General features: G+C 37.9%; 1 protein-coding gene across 1 annotated transcript in view; it reads right to left on the bottom strand.

Moving 5' to 3' along the window:
* Positions 1–7,438: 7,438 nt before the first annotated feature.
* LOC139946182 (tyrosine-protein kinase receptor Tie-1-like) overlaps positions 7,439–15,848 on the bottom strand; it is a 45,542-nt gene continuing 37,132 nt past the window's right edge. The window contains exons 22-26 of the mRNA XM_071943803.1: positions 14,915–14,985; positions 13,985–14,025; positions 13,593–13,689; positions 12,845–12,944; positions 7,439–12,402 (exon numbers count right to left, since the gene is read on the bottom strand). Of these exons, the coding sequence (XP_071799904.1) occupies positions 12,307–12,402; positions 12,845–12,944; positions 13,593–13,689; positions 13,985–14,025; positions 14,915–14,985 (405 nt within the window). The 3' untranslated portion in view covers positions 7,439–12,306. The remainder of the gene's footprint in view (positions 12,403–12,844; positions 12,945–13,592; positions 13,690–13,984; positions 14,026–14,914; positions 14,986–15,848) is intronic.

The following is a 15,848-nucleotide window of genomic DNA, read 5'->3' as shown; positions in this document are numbered from 1 at the left end:
TATACGAACACGTTTAAGGATAACAACATGTGATGGTACGTCCTCACACTAACTGTAAATATTATGTTTGTTTCAAATAACGACTTTAACCAAAACGAAAATCTTTTTTTTTGCGAATTCAACAACGACATCTCAAAAGCCAAGAAATAAATGTAAAGGTTTTGTGTCATTGCACAGCGAAATAAAACAAATTGGGCTCAGTTCAAACTCCATCCAACAATACAGATCATTCACAACTCACTATATTTTTTATAATCAAACTCGATGTAAAAAATCCCTAGATAAAGTTTCAAATTTATCTTCTGACCCGTTACTTTTCATTTAGATGCTATTTGACTAAACCTTTCAGCATCAACGATACTTATGTTTGGTTAGCTGTTACATCACTATTGCAAATTAATAATTGTACATAATGCTGTGTGACTTCATAATTAAAATGCATTTCAAGCTTAAAAAAAACCACTTCTCTGTTGAGTTTTGAATTAAAAATGTCTACGGCCCTTATTTGTAAGGAAGCTCAATGAAGTATATTAGTGGCTATACCCTACCACTCCATCCATATACTATGGGCGTTATTAATTTAGCTGTGGTTCAAAACGAACACAATGATCACAATACACATGGATATCGGATAGAGGGCGCAGTCTGCCGCTATGTCATTGTTACGATGTGTACCATACCATAACACTGCTAGGAAATTTCAGAGTTGTGGCATTTGGCACCAGCAGCAAACCACGATAAGGAAATAGTCTCATAACTTAGTCGAAGTGACTCAATGGCGAAGCAATGATCGAAATTAAATTTACTTTTCCATGTAGTCCATATTTAATATCTCTTTAATTGTTGTTATTAATTTTGGTTTTAAACTTATACACCGATTTGTGTAAGCACTGTCAATTTAGTATTTACAAATAGAAAGAAACAAAACAAAGTACCCAGAAAATTACTGGGTATAAATTGGTGTATACAGTTATAAAACCAAAATTCATATTGTTGCAAAACTCAAGTTGCACATTGTCAACGACCGAAATGAAAGAGAATATGTAAACAGTTCTGCCTTCTGGTGTCGAACCCTACCTAGTTCTAATCAACATATAGGTACAAGTTTCATGAATATTAAACAGTGACGTTATATTCTTATCCCTTTTCAATGAAACTCTTCTAAAGTATAGTCTTACTGTGTTTCTGTCTCTTCGTTTGTTTCTTTCCACAATTAGACCTTGGTGGAACTTTCAAATGTTGCAATCAGTCGGTTTGTGGTAGTGACGTAGTACAGTATTCATGATTCGGGTAAGTTGCGGTATGGTTGTTCTCAAATAACTGTTCTAGAATCAGTTGAACTTTGACGTTATAATTCTCCTTGTCAAACATGTCTGGATAAAATGAAATTCATGAATTGTGTTATTGTTGAAGTTTATTGGCGCGTAGTTATAGCAGGAGGAAGTACAAACCAAGTCGACTTCATCGTTAAAATTAATACATACATACATTGTATCACTATTACATTGAGCTGTGTGTGAACGTGGGATCATTCTACTCCATGCATTTCCATCCGTTGTCCTTCTCCAGGAATGATTTAATAGCAACTTAAAACTACGATTCAATACGATGGAGGGAAGAATCTCGATGTATGTTTTGCTGGTGTGTGTTTGGTGTTCACTTGATGCAGGCGGATTCCTGATGGTTGTCACTGCTCAACCAACGGTATATGCGGAGATCTTAACACCACAGGCCGATCGTAAGGAGGGCGGGCAGGTTGAAATGAGGTGTATCGCTATCGTTGTTTGGGGCACTGAAAACCCAGAAAGGACCCTGAGATGGGGTGGAGCCACTGTTTTTAACAACAATGGACGGTTCATCTTCGATACATTGGTAGACACAGTTACTCAAACAGTTGTTCAAGACTTTACCATCACCAATGTGCAGAGGTCCGATACTGATCAATATGTGTGTATTGTCAATGACCCATTACCTACCGGAGGCTACGACATCGTAGCCAGATCTAGTGTCACACTTTCAGTGTTATACCTCGCCAGCATGACGCCACAAAACAATGACATTACAAGCACAATGACAGCCCCATCTTCAACTCAATGGACTGTAGTTTTTATAGTCCTCGCTGTTACATTCTTCGTCGTCGTCATCATCATTCTCGTCCTTCGAGATGTTAGACAAAAACGTCTGATAAAAAGACTCAGACCTAAGAAAGAAACTGTAAAGCCTGATCCCTACATGGAGCTACAGCCAACGGAGGACAGGAATCGCGTCTACATGGAACCCACTACGACTGAAGAGACAAATCCCGCACAAGAGACCTACTACCAACCAGTTGAAGTAGAGAACGAAAGCCCAGAGGATGACTACGCACAGCCTGATGATCTCATCAGGGACAGTGAGCAAAGAAGAAATCACCAAGTCAGTGTGCATGTTGACCCAACCCCAAGTTCATCAAGAGCAACTGACATTCAACATACATACTTCGAACTAGCAGGTACAGTAGATAAGGAAAGCCTAGAGGATGACTACCTTCGACCACGGCCACATGATCCCAAGGAGCAAAGACATGTTGACCCAACCCCAAGTTCACCAGGAGAAACTGACACTCAACATACCTACTTCCAACCAGATAAAGTGGATAATGAAAGCCCAGAGGATGACTACGCCCAGCCTGATGATCCCAAGGAGCAAAAAATAAATCACCAAGTCACTTTGCACGTTGACCCAACCCCAAGTTCATCAGGAGCAATTGACACTCAACATACATACTTCGAACCGAGTGAAGAAGATAATGAAAGCCAAGAAGATGACTACGTTGTCTCCAAGATATAGCACCAACATTTCCAATGTTCTCAAAAGATTTCGAGAGGCAATCAACAAACCCTAGAAAACTTTTTAAAATAACTGTTAAAGGCAGTGGACACTATTGGTAATTGTCAAAGACTAACCTTCACAGTTGGTGTATCTCAACATATGCATAAAATAACAAACCTGTGAAAATTTGAGCTCCATTGGTCATCGAACTTGCGAGATAATAATGAAAGAAAAAACACTCTTGTCACACGAAGTTGTGTGCGTTTAGATGGTTGATTTCGAGACCTCAAGTTCTAAATCTGAGGTCTCGAAATCAAATTCGTGGAAAATTACTTCTTTCTCGAAAACTATGGCACTTCAGAGGGAGCCGTTTCTCACAATGTTTTATACTATCAACCTCTCCCCATTACTCGTCACCAAGAAAGGTTTTATGCTAATAATTATTTTGAGTCATTACCAATAGTGTCCACTGCCTTTAACGAGTGACGGTAAGGCAAAAACGTGGACGAAACAAGACTAGTTTAGCCGTGATTGGCTCTACGTTGTACAGCCCCCCCCCCCCTTTCAAGAATAAAAGAAATTCCTAGTGGAGCAGTTAAAACTCAAAATGGCTACCAAGTATGAAAATATGTTTGTACTGGAAGACTCAAATTTATCTCTGTAACAAAATTGTATATAATTATGTAAAAGTTTCAATCAAACACTTAGCAGTTAAAACTACAAGTATAGGTGGTGGTTAATACGAAGGATAAGAACATGTGATGTTACGTACTCGCATCATCTGTAAATATCTGTGTTTCAAATTATCGACTTAAAGCAAAACGAAGCAGGTGTCATTCCATGCGAATTCAATCAAAACATTCAAGTGACGCAACAACGAAATCTCAAAATACAAGAAATAAATGTTAAGGTTTGATGCCATTGCCTGGTGGGATGACACGAATTGGACTCTGTTCAAACTTCATCCAATAAAGATCGTTTACAACTATTTGTATTTGTTGATAAATCAAACTGGTGTATAAAAATCTTCTGAACATTCCAATTTGATAGACGCTGTTTGAACAAGCCTTTCAGCATCCTCGATGCTTGTGTTTATTTAGCAGATTATGGAGTTACTTCACTACTGTAAATGAACAATTACACAGAATGTTAAGACTTCTTGATTAAAATACATTTCAAGCTTTATAAAAAAAAAAGTAATTTCTCTCTTGAGTTTTGAATTAAAAATGTCATCATAAATCCCACAGATTATCTGATTTTTTTTATTTTTTTTTATTTTTATTTTTTTAAATTTTAAATCTTTACAAAAAACAACCATGTCTATAAGTCAGTCATTCACAATGCGATTCTTTCAACAAAGGACAGGTCATTTTTTGGGGGTCAGGGATTTTGTTCACGTGTATGATTAATAATATTAAGCCTGTGGCAATCCAATATTAAGAAAATAATCATCTTTGAGAGAGTTTAAAATGAAAATAGTTCTCTGAGGGTTGGTACTGGTATGAACTTTATTGGATGTCGAGTGAGCTTTTAGAATGAAAGCGATCGCATTTTATCGAAAAGAATCTTCTTCAAATCTTTAAGAAACTTAATGCATCAGCCACTTTACATTTGCACCTATATTGTTTTAGCGTTCAGATAAAATAATAATTTTGTTCACAATAGTGAAAATGACAATCTCATCATCGTCCTCCATCTTAGTATCACCCCCGTCTGATACTGTAAGTCAATTCGAGGCTACCTGGAGTTCTCTCCAACTAGTCTCATTACCGTGGGACCCTGCTATAATAGTAACGTCACTTCAAAAAACATTTTTGTAATGCCTAAATATTTTTGTAAACACAAACAGTCAATGGTTTTTTACTACGAGACAGTTCTCTAAAAACAAACTCTACCTGGCAAGTAGATACACTCATAGTGTTACTGCAAACCAAATATAAAGCAAGACAGTTCTCTAAGAACAAACTCTACCTGGCAAGTAGATACACACATGGTGTTACCGCAAACCAAATATAAAGCAAGACAGTTCTCTAAGAACAAACTCTACCTGGCAAGTAGATACACACACCGCAAACCAAATATACATTCAAATGAATGTTCACTAAAATTTGTAGAATAGAACAATTGTAAAAGGAACTAAAATAAGTGTTCTAACCGTCCAAAAACACTAGTAAGTGTAGAATGCCAACAATGTCTGTGAGGGCTTTGTCATTGACCAAATTGGCAGAGATTCGAATTAGCTGTATAAAAAAAAACTTCTGAAAACTCATGTCAGGAATTTGTTCCGTGCATAAAGAACATAATGGGTGCGTTCGACCACGGTCTGCCCCCGTTGCGTTCGAATATAAAGCGCAACATATCCACCTTTCTACGGGCCAGACAGTTGGGTCCCGTAACTTCGACCAAAAAGGGAAATAAACTCACCGCTATCCTTCCTCTTGAACGACCAACTCCAGTAAAACTTGTCCAGCACATCCTTGTCTATAATCCGGAAAGATTATCTTGACACAAACTTTTGCACTTGGTGGAAACTGAAAAATAAAACCGCAAACTACGAAAGGAGTTTGTTCTCCACGTGCGTTGATCTGCCACCACTATTAATTTTGACTCCAAGTTCACTTGTCATAGGTCAGAGTTTACGACGACTGTTCGGAGAGTTTAAGATTGCGCGCACGAAACAGTCACTGTAGATTTTGTTTTTACACAACGGCGTTTCCCCGAACGTTGTCCGATTTTAAAACAATGCTATTTTAAGGCACAAATAGGGGAAGGGGCTGGGCTGGTGTGGGGAAGCAAGGGGGGCTGGAATGGGGAAGCAAATATCGAGGATTCAGAATATATCGGAAATTTTTCAATCTGTGTAAATGGGCGAGTTAGCCGTTTGACCTCCTGAACAGCAAATTATAATTTAAATATATGCAAATTGCTGACAAAGGCTAAACACACATGACCACACATTAAATATTAGACGTTATTCACGATACTCAACTGCGTGTATGAATGTTTATTGACATCATGGATGAAAGACTGTACAAGGTCATACAAGCACTTTGTATACTTTCCCGTTTATTAATAAATGAAGCAATAATATTACATTAAATTGGCACTAAGGCACTGGACACTATTGGCAATTACTCTAATTGCAACTTCGATGACCAATTCAGCCCAAATATTCACAGGTTTGTTATTTTATGCCTATGTTGGGATACATCAAGTGAGAATACTGGTCTTTGACAATTACCAAACGTGTCAAGTGTCTTTAAAGGAAGAACTGAACACGTGCGTTGTCCCACAGTAAGCCACGCCCACTAAACTATCTACACTGATTATCAGAGTGCATTATCACTGAGCTAGTTTTGTCTTTGGATGGTTTGAGAAAGAAAAAAACCCGAGTAGTTTGGACTTAGCTTCGGTTTTCCTTGTACTTTGTTTTTACAAACCCCTCATAATTCTGTTGTTATTGTTTGTATTTTCACAGTTCTTGCCTTTGAACCAGTGAGTTTTGTAATTTTTCATTCCATAATTGCTCTAATGTTATTTTTTATCTGTCACAGGAAATGGTTTTGAATGTTGAGGTTGGCTAATTTGGGTACAGAGTATAAACGTGTGCCAGTTTTCATGCTCAGCTAAAAAGCATTGTTAAGTTATCAGTTTTTTCTTATCAACAGTGATAAACCACAAGGGAAACTGACTAAAAAAAAAATGACTAGAGCATGACTTGAACCAACTACCGTCCAGATTAAAAATATATATCTTTGACAAAAATCTGTTTACAGTTCATTATTTAGAGAAACAAAGTTAATTACAGTTGGCAAGACTTAACAATACGTCAGGTTTTCTTTACCAAACTCAGCACCTTCCAGAACACCAAAAAAAGAAAGAAATGTATTTGTGTATTACCTCTATACAGAGTCCACGTTAGTATCAAAATATAATAATGTTTAAAATAATATTAATTACAATTTAAATAAAGCTTCCAAGTACAGATCCATGTACATTTATCTTGATTACATAGATGTTATTTTCGGGCACCTTTGTTCTTGAATTTCAACAATAAAATACCAGTGCGAAATGACAAAACCGGCTTTGCAATCGAAAGCCATTTAAGAGGATCGAAGCCATAGTGGAATGTGGCGATGGATTAATCAATGCAACATTACTGAAGACAGTAACCATAATATAACTTAAACCGGTAACCGTAGAATAGCTAAAACCAATAACCAGAGTTACAAATGAAGCCAGTAACCAGAGTTATAGTTAAAGCCAGTCACCAGAGTTAAAGCCAATGACCAAAGTTTATACCTGAAGCCAATACCCAGAGATATTGGGTGCGTTCGTTTAGCTTCCCTGGGTCGACCCCGATGTTGCGTATTATATTTTTTTCCAGTGGGCACACAATTACCCCACGTTCGTCCTCGAACCAGGAAAACCCCCCAGACACGTCACCACGTGAGCCTTCCTGTGGTGACGTCAGTGCACCTCGGGCCAGCCCCAAGAGTCCCACTTGTGGATTGGGTCACTTGGGGCTGGCCCGAGGTGCACTGACGTCACCACGGGAAGGCTCACGTGGTGACGTGTCTGGGGTTTTTTCCTGGTTCGAAGACGAACGTGGGGTAATTGTGTGCCCACGTTCGTCCTGGAAAAAAAATAAAATACGCCACATCGGGGTCGACCCAGGGAAGCTTAACGAACGCACCCATAGGTAACGCCACTAACCGGAGATTAGTTAAAACCAATAACCAGAATTCTAACTGAAGCCAATACCTAGAGATATAGGTAACGTCACTAACTGGAGACTAGTTAAAACCAATAACCAAAGATAAAGCTGAAACCAGCAACCAGAGTTTTAGTTAAGGCCAATAACCAGAGTTACAGTTACCAGTGTTATAGTTAAATCCAAAAAACCAGAGTTGATAACTATAAGCCTGAAGTGCCATTCGCATGGATTCACGAAAATTATAGTTCTTGAGAGACTAATTTTAAAACCATTATTGTGTAAGGGTACATAAAGGTAAACTTTAGTCAACCAAATGAAATAATGAATTACTGTAACTTTATCTCACACACAATCATAAATTATGAACTTATTCAACTGTATTGTGTACCTGCAGAGGCTTAGTAAATATCAAGAGGCTCGGACATGACCTGGGGTGGATTTCACAAAGAGTTAAGACTAGTCTTATCTCGAGTTGGAGTTACTCGTCTTATTTTAAGACCAGCTTTGCTGTTTAACTTTCTCTTAGGACTAGAGTCCTAAGTTAGGACTTGTCCCAAACTCTTTGTGAAATTGACCCCTGGACTCCTGGAGGAAATAGTTTGAGCAGATGAAACAATTACAAATAAATATTTCTTAAGATTATTACTTTCCCTGCAGGTTTTGTAATGGCAAGGTTTCATATTATATCCTAAGTTAGGGGCAATGTGAATAGTAGAGTGGTTCATGCTATTTTGTTTACTAACTTTACTTAATATATCACACACATTTTCTAAATTTCCACAAAGGAAAGGGACTAAGAAGGGAATGAATTTGTAGTGCCCCTCTAGAAATATACACAACCAAGGAGCAGATAGCCGCAGATTTGATTTCACAAAAAATGCTAAGTTTTACATTAGTGGGGAAAGTGCCATTATCACAATCATGATTTAAAAAAAAAAAATAAAAAAAAGGGCAACCCAACATCAAACAACCTCCCACCCAAACAAAAAACACCAACAAAATCATTATAAAAAGGATGGTACACCATTACATTTTTGTAAGCTTATTTCTACACCAACCTTTTAAAAAAAAAATCCCGATTCTTCTCCTTGGTGAAAAGAGAAAAATTACTTTGACATTTCTCCTCGTCAAAACATTTAAATATTTACATCATATTTACATTGGTTAAATTCTTATTATGCTGCTCCTTTTATATAATAGCAACACTATCTTTATAACAAGAAAATATTACCAAGATGAGCGATATCCTACAATACAAATAAGAGCGCAGCCTAAGAACTGCTTAAGCACAATATGTAGCTTAGCACAACCAAATCATGCTTACCAGAATCTGGTTACAATAAAAAATACTATATCGCATGCACAATTTATGACTGGTATCCTGCAAATTTTTTGCTAAGCACAAAGTTTGTAAGCAAAAAACTTGTCTGCTTAGACAAAGCGGCTCTATGAAATTGGGCCCAGGATACCAGTGACAGGTTGTACAAGTGACTTTGCTATTTTGGCTGGTAACATTATATGCTGGTAAGTTAAGTGTGCTTGTTAAAATTTATTGTCTATGTTTTATCGAATTTTAGTTCTCATGTCTCCTTTATCTTTCGCTTTTAAATTTTTAATGTTTCTTGTGTATAAACATTCTCCTGTGCTTTTAGAACTATTCATATAAAAAATGTAAATCTGCATTATAATTCAGTCTTCGGGCTGCGACAAACAGAAAAAACCAGTAATAATAAAAAAACATAATTTTTGCACAAATACAAGACTCATATGTATACAATATGCAAATTGCAAGCATATATCATGTAGCTTCACCTTTAGCATTAATACCAACACTAAACTAAAATGTTTCCCTATTGCAACGCAGGCCTACTTTTTCCACCGAGTGTTCTTCTTCTATAAACGCACATAATCATTATTTTGACCTTTTGACCTAACTCACCCCTGATATCATCACTCTACACCAACTCTTGGTGGCGCCATTTTAGAGGGTCAATTTAAATTTTAAACTGTTTCATAAAATACACTTTGCGCAAGCGCTAACTGTTGAATGAGATGCGTGCTGGTCTAGCTAGGGATCAAAATTGAGTGCTAGCTAGACCAGCATGCACTTCATTCAATGCTTACAGCGCGCGTACCAAGTATTTGCAATAAGATCCATGTGTGGTGCAAACAAAATCAAACATGATGACGTGAACAAATACGGTTATCATATCCGTATCTGTATCCGCATGCCTGCAAAACCTCTCTATTAACACTAAAGCTGGCAACAACCAGTCTCTCATACGAACTTTGATTTATCGTCTACAATTATGAATTGCACAAAACAAGAAGTTGTGATTGCAATGTCATAATGCATGTCTCTTTATATCTTGTTTATAACAACTCGGCTCTATTTCACATAGCACTAAGATTCATCTTAAGATAAGTTATCTTAGATTGCCACAGTGATTTGTTTTGTGTCATCACACTTTGCTTAGCAGTTCAGATTAATTCGCCTTTAAGATCAATCTTAACTCTTTGTGGAATCGCCTCCTGGTTTTGTAGATTTAAACTTTAATGTACACTTAAATATCTCTTCGGAAGTGGTAGCTGAAGAGCTACCTATTTTAGCACTTTTCATTACACTAGAACCTACAGCTAAATGACTCTAGTACCTTTATCTTGTTGTCACGTTTGTCTTGTCCCCTGTCAACCCTATATGACTACTTTATGTGGCACTAAAAAGAAGAACATCAGCCAATCAGCTGTAAATATGCCTACAGAAGCCAGCATTAACTTATGCCGTGTTTATTATTATTAGTACTTTACTGCTGATGAGAAAAACCTTACTTTTTAACCTTTGAATTACATATTTGTATGAACTGTCAAAATTTAGTTGTTTAAACACACTGGTAGTACCACATACTTTAACTTACTATCTAGCAGTACCATTATTTTCTTATAAATTTGATAGTACTTAAAATACTGCATTAGTACTTAACTATAAGTGTTTTGAAACACTTTGATAGAGCAGCTCTTTATAAATTAGTACTTAAACTATCGCAGTTGCTTATCTAGAACTTAAACTACTGCAGCACAGTGGTACTTTTAAACTAATGTTTAAAGACCTTGGTGGTAAAATTCCTTCTCACTAGTACCTAGAACTACTGCAGTAGAACTTAACCTAGTGCTTAAACACTCCACCTGTTCAATTCATTCTTATCTAGAATGCAGCACAGTGGTACTTTTAAACTAGCGTTAAAGACATTGGTAGTACAAATCCTTCTCATTAGTACCTAAAACTACTGCAGTCGTATTAGTACCTTTCCCCAAGTAATAATGCATCATGTTATAACAATGTGGTATGGTACCTTGCGATTTTGGTGATACTTTAGCTTGCCCCACATTTAAGTCCTTACCCACCAATTAGTCAACTAGTTATACTTCTTCCACAAAACGTTATCCTGCGTTTTAAAAAAATTGTTATTGCATCTTTTTATTGCATCAATATGAGCAGAACTTAGGGATAAAAGCCGTGTCAAACGGTGCAACCTGCGGGCAACCAGTTCCAGGCAATCTCAAAAAAGAAAAAACATTCACATTTTAGTTTCAAATATCTGGTTAATCCCCTAGCCTGCCTCTTCTCGGGTTGTTTAATAAACTTAGGTGTAATCCCATGGCTGCTGCTTAATTCCTAGGTTAGGTGGTAAATTAAAGGATAATGCTTTACATTACCATTTCATTTCCCGTATGACTTCAAACTCACCATAACCAAAAATCTCTTTGAAACATCTCTTTTAAAGGCAGTGGACACTATTGGTAATTGTCAAAGACCAGTCTTCACAGTTGGTGTATCTCAACGTATGCATAAAATAACAAACCTGTGAAAATTTGAGATCAATTGGTCGTTGAAGTTGCAATAATAATGAAAGGAAAACAAAGCCTTGTAATACGAAATTGTGTGCTTTCAGATGCTTGATTTTGAGACCTCAAATTCTAAATCTGAGGTCTCAAAATCAATTTCGTGAAAAATTAATTAATTCTCGAAAACTACGTCACTTCAGAGGGAGCTGTTTCTCACAATGCTATGTACTATCCACCTATTCCCGTTACTCGTAATCAAGTAAGTTTTTATGCTAATAATTATTTTGAAAAATTACCAATAGTGTCCACTGCCTTTAGTCAATGGTGTTTGAAGCGTTGCATGGTTTCACGTTTCTCCTGAAGACAAGCAAAGTATACTTTTCAAATCATCGAGACTACACCGTCTCTTTTCAGAGACACTCCCTCATAACAGATCTTATATACATGGTTGTACCAGCAAGTTTACTATTTTAGTATGTATAGTTAATTCTTATCTCTTTCAATATGTTTTGTTAAACCGTTAACTTCGTGAAGACATCAAAATAAACATGTCTAGGGTCAGAAAGCTGCTCGAGTAAGAACACTGCTTGATAGTTGTGTTTGCAAACCGGAAAATAATATGGGACCAGCCACCAGAAATATAGGCCTACTTTGTATGACATTGTGGCTGGTCGTCTGTTTTCAGTAAGCATGATTTGTCTTTACTTAGCACCTTTTCCTTGCAAGCAAACACAAATTGGAAGCAGTATTTTCACACTGCCCAAGCTTTATGACACTATTGGAAAATCTCAAACCTGAGCCTGCCCAATCGAAACACTGCTTCCACGAGTGGCAGACGGATCTCTTTCTTGATTAACCAATCAGGTATCTCCTTCCACGTCACATGTCTTGGATTCACCATTCAAGAGTCTTGTAGTTGATGGACCAATCAGGCATCACACAGGTGTCGATGGACCAATTGTATCTTCCCCAGAGTTGATTGGGACAAATTCAAAGTTGCTCTTGCGCAAAAGCTCAGTGTTCACATACGGCTGTTATAAGAAAATAATAAGAAAATAATAAGTCAACATTTACGATCACTGTTGATAAGTAGGTTGTGCGGCTGTCTTTAGAGCTGTGTATGGAGAGAAATGCGACATGCAGGGACTAGTTTCTTTGGGGTCCCGTGGTTGCTGGATGCCATTTCCGGCTTAAATTAGCACAAACCAAATTGCAGTCTAGTCTGGCACCCTGTGTGCACACATGCATTTTACAGGACATGACATCGAGAAGAACTTGGTAATGAGTAATAGGTAGAGGTTGATGGTATAAAACATTGTGAGAAAACAATTGCCATGACCGGGACTCGAACCCACACTCTGCTGATCAGAAACACCATAGCTTGGGTCCGGTTCTCTTATATCCGCTCAGCCACGACACACCATAAGAAAGTATCATTTTGAGAATGGGCCCTGCGTATAGTGCAGTATTTACCTTGTGGGCGTCCGCCAATTTAGTCAGAGCAATATTCAGCTGCTCAAAGGTAGGCCTGTCATGAGGGCGATCTCTCCAGCAGTGACGCATGATGTTATACCTGTAAAGATAAGTAAATTCATTCTAATCTAGGGAGTGTATTACAGGGAATACAGTCTTTTTTTAAATTAAAGATCAGGCGTCGATTTCACAAAGAAATTCCTAACTTAGGACTAATCCTAATTAAAAACTTAAGGCTAGTCCTAAGTTAGGGAAGAGTAACTCGTCCTAACTCGAGATACTAGTCATAACTCTTTGTGAAATCCACCCCATGTCTGCCTTGTGACCCAGAAACCCCCTCACTTGTCAAAGACTAGTGCTCTGGGTCCTTTTACATGAAACATGCATAAAACTATGCGCTTACAATGCTCTGTAAAGCGCAAGAATCTGTGGGCTGTAAGCACAAAAGTTTGAGTAAGCATGACATATTGGTTCCAGGGCACAATTTCAGAGCTACTTTAAGCACAGATAGGGGCTCAGCTCAATCAAAATCATGCTTACCATAATAAGGTTACCAGCCAAAATACAATGCCACTGTACCATTTGTGGTTGGTATCCTGCTTAATTTTGCAAAGTTCAATTCCCAAGCAATATTAGCTGCTTAGGCAATTTGAGCACCGGGTGGATAACTCCCAGATGCCTGGGGTTCGAATCCTGGTCATGACGCTCATGTCCCTGACCATTACACTTGAATGAAAGGTTTGCTTACACTTCTTCGTCACAGTTGAGTGGGGGTTCCATGCGGTAGCCCAGGGGCAGCCTCTCGTAGAGTTCAGCGCAGGTGATTCCTGGGTAGGGTGTGGCACCTGAATAATTGGGGGAGAAACAGACCAGAAAAGCATATTAGGGGGGACAGTCGGTACACTAGGATGTGATGGGCTGTAGAACAAAAAAAAACTGAGCTGTGAGCGTAAAGCGCAACAGCTCGAAGCGCTATTTTTTCTTTAAGCCCTACTCTGCCATCTAAGGGCACAGGCAGAGGGATGACAGGGAGAGCCTGTAAGGGGCAAATTTTCTGATGTGTCTGGTCTAATTATGCCTGCAGTCTTTGGTGAGTATAGGGCAAGGGAGTAGAGGCCGTGTTATTTTCTATTCACTTACCAAGTGAAACAATTTCCCACAGGAGAATTCCAAATGACCATCTGAAAAAAAATGACAAACCAAATTACAAATTGAATTTGTTGAGTTGGAGTCAAGTCCTACATGCAAGTTCAAATTCCAGATTTCAAGTCATGTTTTGTTTGTTAGTGAAATAATCCGTTAACCTCTTCAGTGACCCTTTTCATCAGAAGGACGGCATTGCTTCTTAATTTTACTGGGCTGTATGTCTTTGTACTATTTGCACTTAAGGTTCCTTTTCAATCTTTCATGTTGGAATGCCACTTGAACTTGAAACCATCTTGAAACGGTAACCTGCATACACAAATGGCTAACAGTACACCACTCAGTAATCCTTGAACAACCGCAGTATGTACATGGGATTTTAGTCATCGATCACCATCTCCTGACGATGACTAGAGCAAGCTAGTCGAAACAATGAGACCAATTAAGAACTCACTCTACGATAGTGAAGTTAATAATGATCCACTATAAGCTACAGTAGTAATCCCAGCCGATTTTCTACCTTCCGCCCAGGTAGTAGTTAAAAAACAGGACAGTTCTCTTCTGAACTGAGAAGTCTCTTGAAATCTGAAAACCTACTCCGCGGTAGTAGAATATAGCAAGATAGTTCTCTAAAGATATACCCACAGTGTTACCACAAACCTATTTTTAAACGGCAGTGTGTGGATAGTTTTAATCCCAGCCGATTTTCTACCTTCCGCCCAGGTAGTAGTTAAAAAACAGAACAGTTCTCTTCTGAACTGAGAAGTCTCTTGAAATCTGAAAATCTACTCCGCGGTAGTAGAATATAGCAAGATAGTTCTCTAAAGATATACCCACAGTGTTACCACAAACCTATTATTCAACGGCAGTGTGATGATAGTTTTAAAAGGAAAAATCTTCAAAATTTGAAATAAAACTGAAACTTACACATCACTCTTGGTTGTGTACACGCTGTAGTTGAGAGATTCAATAGCCATCCAGCGTACTGGTAAACGACCCTGAGGACAAACAAATATAGGTGCTTAAAAGCCATTGGACCCTTTCGGCAGTGTTGTCCAAGGCCCACACTTTGTGTACAACTTCTACATCAAATAACAAACCTGTGAAAATTTAGGCTTAATCGGTCATCGGAGTCGGGAGAAAACAACGGAAAAACCCACCCTTGTTTCCGCGCGTTTTTGCCGTGTCATGACATGTGTTTAAAATAAATCCGTAATTCTCGTTAACGAGAATTTACATTGTTTTGCTGTTTTCTCAAAAAGTAAAGCATTTCATGGAATAATATTTCAAGAGAAGTCTTTCACCATTGCCTTCTGTAAACCCTGTAAGTTATGTGTAAATCTGTGAACTTTAATTTTTTTCTGAACCGAAAGGGTCCAATGGCTTTAAACCCTACGCAATGACACCCCTACTACTGTACCCGACAACACAATATCCAAGACAGACTTGGGGTTTACCAAATAAGCTTTTTTTTAAACTTAATTTCATTTTATCTTCTTAGGAGTTAAACTATTTCTGTGACGTTACTTTATTGTTAAAAGTGTTGATTTTAAACTATAGATTCATTACAAATTTACACTTAAAGCCATTGGACCCTTTCGGTAAACAGTGTTGTCCAAGGCCCACACTTTGTGTACCACAACTTCTACATCAAATAACAAACTTGTGAAAATTTAGGCTCAATCGGTCATCGGAGTCGGGAGAAAACAACGGAAAAACCCACCCTTGTTTTCGCGCGTTTCGCCGTGTCATGACATGTGTTTAAAATAAATCCGTAATTCTCGTTAACGAGAATTTACATTGTTTTGCTGTTTTCTCAAAAAGTAAAGCATTTCATGGAATAATATTTCAAGAGAAGTCT

This window comes from Asterias amurensis, chromosome 13, assembly GCF_032118995.1.
Source record: "Asterias amurensis chromosome 13, ASM3211899v1".
NCBI classification, from domain to species: Eukaryota; Metazoa; Echinodermata; class Asteroidea; order Forcipulatida; family Asteriidae; genus Asterias; species Asterias amurensis.
This window is presented reverse-complemented; position numbering and strand designations above follow the sequence as displayed.